General features: G+C 31.5%; 1 protein-coding gene across 1 annotated transcript; it reads right to left on the bottom strand.

Annotated features, from left to right (window-relative positions):
• Positions 1-1,482: 1,482 nt before the first annotated feature.
• Positions 1,483-6,252, bottom strand: LOC140888860 (transcription factor TGA9-like). Its single transcript, XM_073296565.1, has 9 exons — positions 6,236-6,252; positions 5,247-5,529; positions 4,129-4,188; positions 3,563-3,640; positions 3,372-3,417; positions 2,311-2,582; positions 1,963-2,184; positions 1,732-1,874; positions 1,483-1,610 (listed from the first exon to the last, which is right to left on the bottom strand). Exons 1-9 carry the CDS (start codon positions 6,250-6,252, stop codon positions 1,529-1,531), a joined length of 1,203 nt encoding a protein of 400 aa, XP_073152666.1. The 3' UTR covers positions 1,483-1,528.
• Between the last annotated feature and the right edge of the window lie 422 nt (positions 6,253-6,674).

Here is a 6,674-nt window from a genome sequence, read left to right as displayed (position 1 = left end):
TTATACAAATAAGCATTTTAATCACACTAAGGTCAATTCATGCATTTCTAAGCTTTCAAAATAATTTTTGACGATTTCCATTTGTAATAAAATATTTTATCTTTCACTAATTTTAATTTAAACCTGACAAAGACAAAATCATGTCATGACATGTTTTTTAAGTGTGTTTGGTTGTACAAGCAACTTAAACAAACAATTTTTTTAAAAAAAATTAAATGATTTTCTTAAAAATGAAATGTTTGTTTTTAAAAAGTTCTTTTTTTAAAGCTAGGATTATGGTTTTTTTTACTATTTAAAAATTTAATTAAAATCAATTTTCGACATTTATCCAAATGTCAAAAAGACTTCTGGTTTTTTAAATTAATAAAAATACTTAAAAAAACTGTGTTTATTTAAACATTTTTTTAAGTTAGAGTTTTTGTATCCAAAATTGAGCTTTAGAATATCTAAGATACGTCTATCCTTATCGCTATACCCCGAAGAGTCGATTCTTTTTCCAATAAATTAAAATCATCACAATTAAGTTAATTAACCATGTGATCATTGTTGACTTGAGATCTGTATTAATTTTTTAAAATATTTTAAAAATCAGAAATTTAAATTTGTATTTTAGTTTTTCAAAATTTTATTCACTTTTTTTAACAGGTTAATTACTTATATTACTGTACAGGCAGGGGCGGACCCATCATAGGGCGAAGGTGGGCCACGGCCCCCAAAAATTGTATGAAATATTTTGTAGTATATATGTATATATTTCGTGAAATAATAATATATATATATTTGGCCCCTTGAGTTTAAGGAAAGTGCCGTGTGGCTTACTGGTGGACTATGTTCTGGAAAAGGCCAAGGTTCGAATCACCCTAAGAATTTTTTTCCTTTTACCTTTTTTATTATTAAAATATGTAAATTTTTGTTTTCAAAATATATAATAATAATAATAAAAATAAAAATTTGCAAACTTAGGGTCTATTCATTCAAACTAATAAAAATAAAAAGTAAAACCACATGTTTTTCTAATTTTCTTCTTCTAAATTTCCTCTAAAATTATAAAAAATAATAAATTTCAAAAGAAAAAAAAAATAACATGGATATTCATCGTGAAAGTGAAAATACATATGCTTTCCTCTAAGTTTATATATATATTTTATTGAAAGAGAAATTGTCAAAATTCTTTATATTGATGATATCATTGAAGATTTTGAAAATTTTAAGGAATGTCGAATTAATTTTATTTACAAATATATTTGTTAAAAATAGTCAATTTTTATATTTTATCTTTTAATATATTTTTTTATATTTTATAAGCGGCCCTCCCAAAGCCGAAATTCTAGATCCGCCCCTGTGTACAGGCACGCGATAGGGATTAGGGGCATTAGCATGTATATTGGAAGACGTCCCTCACTAAATTAATTTACATTTACAAGATCATAACTAATATATATTATATTACAAAATTAAAGGTTACGTTACAGAGACCATAATAAATAAATAAACCTATAAACCCTATTCTGTGGGTGACATTAATATATCAGAAGTTTGAGAATTGGTTATGTGAACTTTGTAAATCCATGGTCATTTGGCAAGAATTATTTGCATCCGTGACCAAAACCCTGAAAATACATATTCATTGTATCATATATATATATATTAGTAAATCATGAATTTATATACATATCATCATTAATCATATATAAAACAATTTTGAATCATCCATGCATGAAATAATCTTACTCTCTAGGACGAGATGCCCATAAAGAACTAAGAGCCCGCAATCGACCGTAGTACTCCCCCATCACCAAGAAGCATCGCGCTGCTTGTCGAACCGTTAATATCCGACGCAACTGATGAAGAGTCTGTTGTCTTAAATTATCAGCCTGATGTAAGATTGTATAGAGTTTTTTATCGTAAGATATATATTGTGGGATGTATTATCAATGCATCGAATAAAATTTGTGTACGTACCTGGCGAACGAAACCTTCGAGGTTCGCGAGTTTACTCAGTGCGATGACCATGTGAGGCATGCTGTCATTTAGAGAAGAGTTGGCAATGGTTTGGAGTAAAGATTGGTGTAGTTGGTCGAGCCCTTGAGTGAGAGCATCCTCTGCCTGCTGTGACGACTGCTGGAGACCACATATTCCCACTAATTGTTGCTCCGTTAAGGGGTCTAATTGCGGTATTAACATCTAATCATCCACAAAAACAATCACCATTATAAATATTATTTCTTCGAATATAATGTATGATACATACATACATACATATATATATCTAGCCAGATGGAATTAATGATTAATATGATCTAAAAGAACCTTGATGAGATCGGAAGGGCGGAAACCGCCCATCCAAAGATAACACCTCTCGACCGGAGTAGCCCACGTCCCTGTGATCAGGTGGAAGACGTCGGACTTGGCGGCGATTCCTTTGAGTTGAAAGATTTCATCGTAGTGAGCAATGTATCCATCGACTATCACCCTTAGGTCCGCGTCGGATAAATGTGATTGAACTGCTGCTCTAAGTTCAGACATATGGCCTAGATCATCATCTAGCCATCTTGAATACTCCATGTCAAATATGGCACCGGCTATATAATTAAAATGAAGATTGAATCATAGGGAGTGTTTGCAATAGATTTTTCTTATGTAGAAGTGATTAATTTATAGATTATAAAAAAGTTAAGAAAAATCAAAAGTTGGTAGTGTTTGGAAACAAAAGTGAAAATCTAAAAATCAAAGTTTGGTAGTGTTTGATATATAAGTGATTATAGTGATTTTAACAATGACCTTCTTATTAAAATCACTTTTTGAGAATCATAATCATCACATGCTTAGCTTTTGTATTTCAATTAAGTTAAGCATAAGCTAACACATAATCTAGGTTTAAGAAACAAACAAAAATTATTTTTTTAAGCCAAAAGCTAACAATCACTTTTTTTAGTGATTGCAAACACTCCCTTAATCATGAAATTTCTCACAAATACATATGAAAATTAGAATCATGCAAAATAATAAAGCACAATATATATATATATATATATATATATATATATATATATATATATATATGAGACTTCCGCTTTGGTCTATAATTATGTATGAAACATCAAGAAATGATGTGTTCATCGAAAAACTTAAAATAGTACTATACATAGTCAAATTAAGTTTGGTCAAGTACTGAAACTATAAGGCATCATTTTGAAAACAAAAATAAGAGATAAAGTCAAATTAATTACAAGTCAATCATGAAACTTATTTTTATTTTTTGGAAAAAAAAATGAGACAACAATATATATGTATTCATAAACAAATCCCTGTTGACTTTTGCTAAAAGGATGGCATTTCCGTAAATTAATATTGTGGATATGAAGACATACCAGAGCTGATATTCCCAATTGTAACACCACCTCCTAAGAAAAGACCCTGTTGACCACAATAATTGAGAAGCTTTTATTATAAAATAATTTAAAAAATGGGGTATAATTGGGCATATATTTAATTCTTGGGAACAATTTTCAAACTTAATTATTGTCCTTGTACTATTAAATGTGTTTGGTATTTATATTACCTGAGACCTTGCACTCTGAAGGTCTTGCTCAAGTTGAGTGAGCCTCATCCTGCTTGATTCTAGCTGTTGAACATAGGCCTGCAACAAGTACTTCATTAATTTAGTTAATTGTACCAAAAACATTAAATGACTCTTAAAAAAAATAATGAAATAAAAACATCATTTGACATTTTCTTATATGTACTCACAGACTTTAAAAATAAATAGTAGTGTATAGATGTTATTCCACATGAGATAATCTTTCTCCGTTGTATTCAACACCATCAGATCATACATGTCTCTCACATTTTCACGACGGTTCTGTCGAACAATGTATGAAGTTGATAAATTTAAAGACATTTCGTTACTTTTGGGATTTGGGTACTCCCACTCAAATCATTTGATTAGAAAAACATTCAACGCGAAAATTCGAGTGGTTTATTGACGTCAAGAAAATTGGTTCTTTCAAATAAAAAAACGATACTAGCTAGTGAAATTAAACTAACCAATTCCGAGATCAACTTGAACAAAAGATATATAAGTAAGATTTAATCGAGCTAAAAGTGTTGAAACAAATGGAAGTGTACCTTTTTCCTAAGCCTGCTCTTCCTTGCTGCTTCCCTATTTTGAGCTAAACGTCTGAGTGTCTATATGTATATATATAACCAGTGAAACAAATCAAATCAGATACAATGCAAGATCAATTTTGTTGTCGGGAAATAAATAATCATCTTACAATAAAGTTGTATAAATCAAGTAAAAGGGAAAAGCCAATGTTGTAAAGGACTTTTATACGGTATATATACATATATATATAATAAATTGTACCATGCATGTGCATATATGCATAATTAATGTGAGTTTTTCATCTTCTTAGCAATACCAAGTACTTGCTCTGAAGTAGATCCAGGCCCTCTTTTTCCATGTATAAACTATCTCTATCTTGTCTAAATTTAGCTGCATTAAGTCAAAATTAATTACATAGAATTTTTTTCCGCATTATTATTAGAAACTTCCCTCCGATTCATTTCAAATCTTGATACTTTTCTATTGTTCAAATATATCAATTGATTGAGTTTGTTCGATGTTACTTTTCTTATAGATTTCGAGCGTATATTCAAAATTTATGTTTTTTTCACATAAACATCTCAATCTCAAATACATAAAAATATGAATCCAACCTGAATACGTTATTTCATAAAGAATATTCATATAATCACCTGGAGATGTATTTTTTTCGATTTGGGCGCTCTAATCCCAATAAAGAATCGGTGCAAAAAGGCTAAAAAGTTGTTTTCTTTCAAGAAAGAGTGACCCAAAAGTTGGACAAAAAATAATTGAACTGCAGTTCTTGGGATGCGAAAAAAGTGATAATTTTTTCATATAAAAGGAGCTAATTAATTAATTATTGGCGAGAAATTAGAATTTCAGTATTTTATTCAGAGAGAAAAGCACAGGAACCCATTTAGATTAACAATTTTTGAAAGACAACAAATTGAAAAAAAATAGAAATAGTTCAACTACTGTGAAGATTCTGTCGCTTTTGAGATTTGCATGTCAGAATGGGCCAAAAAAAAACACACAGAAAAATCTCTCGGGCATGAAAGATGGAACTGTCTTTCTATATTTCTGGGATTTAAATTTGAAGAGATTTCATGTTATGATGAAGTAATTGAGAATATATATATAAGAAAAATATAAAAACCTTTTCTGGAGTTTGTTTGGCAGCTGATTTGGGCTGTGAATTTCCTACTGTTCTTGGACTCCCACTTCCACTTTCCATCTCTATATGTGAATATTGTTTCAACGGTGGCTGAAGGTGGTTGTGCTTGTGGTCAGAATCCTTCTCCGCCGCCGCAGCCGTTGCCGTCTGGTGGTGGTCCGATGATGCCTTTGTGCTGATCGGAGATTCAGATTCCGGCTTTGTTAGTGCTGATCCTGAATCACTACTTTTACTCTCTTCGATCTCCTGATCACTTTGAACTCTCCTGTATTAATGTCACCAAACACCGCAAGAAAATAAGTCAAATGGCTTCCATCACTGTAATAAAAGAAAACCCATTATTTTAGGTCCCTTTTTTTTTTTCAAAGTCGAGAAAGCTCCAAAACCAATTACTAACTAAAGATAAACCCAAAGACTCGATTTTTTTTTATAAAAAGAATAGAGCTTTGTTTACGAATCCAATTAAAATGGTCAAAAATGGAGGGGATTTAAATAAAAGAAGATGGGAAGGAAGTAAAAAATAGTACGTACTCTTTGGCGGAATCTCATAGGCCAAGAAGGGAACAGTTCCAGAGTTGCCGCAGGCTTGACTGAAGAATACAAAGCTGCACAAAATCTTTGAGAATCATTGAGAAAATTTTCGAGGAGTCGAGTTCGTTGCTTGTTTAGAACCCCACGCCAATTCAAGTCCCTTGCCCGAGAATGATTCCTATGTTAAAAATGGTAAGCCCCCACCCCTCCTCTTCTCAAGGACTTGTTCAAAATCACACACACACACACACCCGTCTGTGTGTCTGTGTTTTGGAGTTGGTTAGACTTTAAATAAACGTCAGAAGAGAGAGAGAAAAAAAAAAAGTAGTATACTTTGTAATTTTGTTTCATTATTATTGATCTTGACTCCTTGAAGTAATATGGCTTCCTCAAGTTTTCCGAAATCAAAACCAGATTCTTCTTGATTTCTTCTGGCAAACATAGAACGAAAACCCATGTCAGAAATCGAACAAGGTCCAAGGATTTAATATTGGGTACTGTATGATTTTTACATGAAACTTGATTAATCGGGGTGATGAAGCATGTGAAGAAGTGAATATGGAAGATGGGAAGTTTCTGATAAAGCGGCTGAATCTCCAAGTACTCTACTGCTCGCCATGCAAACGCTCTCTTATAATTAATTGGGAATAAATTAATAACTGCAGAGATTAATTGAAAGACATACACATATATAAGATCGTTGAATTATAGTACTGCAAGTAAAAAAGAAGAGCTTTTTCTTGATAATTAATTAATTTTCCGCAGCCTGCTGTGATCTGGACGAAAACTGGACCGGGAAATGGTGAATTATGGAGTTTCTTGGAAATTTTCGACAATTTTAACGTTTATGATTCGAATGCTCAACTGGGAATTGGGAAA

This window comes from Henckelia pumila, chromosome 3 (genome assembly GCF_033568475.1).
Source record: "Henckelia pumila isolate YLH828 chromosome 3, ASM3356847v2, whole genome shotgun sequence".
In the NCBI taxonomy this organism is placed as follows: Eukaryota; Viridiplantae; Streptophyta; class Magnoliopsida; order Lamiales; family Gesneriaceae; genus Henckelia; species Henckelia pumila.
This window is presented reverse-complemented; position numbering and strand designations above follow the sequence as displayed.

Excerpts from the sequence above, each read along its gene's own strand:
- LOC140888860 (XM_073296565.1), bottom strand. Across the intron at positions 3,641-4,128 it reads AGAGCAGGCTTAGGAAAAAG|GCCTATGTTCAACAGCTAGA; the intron begins GTACACTTCCAT and ends TACTTGTTGCAG. Across the intron at positions 1,611-1,731 it reads TGGGCATCTCGTCCTAGAGA|GGTTTTGGTCACGGATGCAA; the intron begins GTAAGATTATTT and ends ATGTATTTTCAG.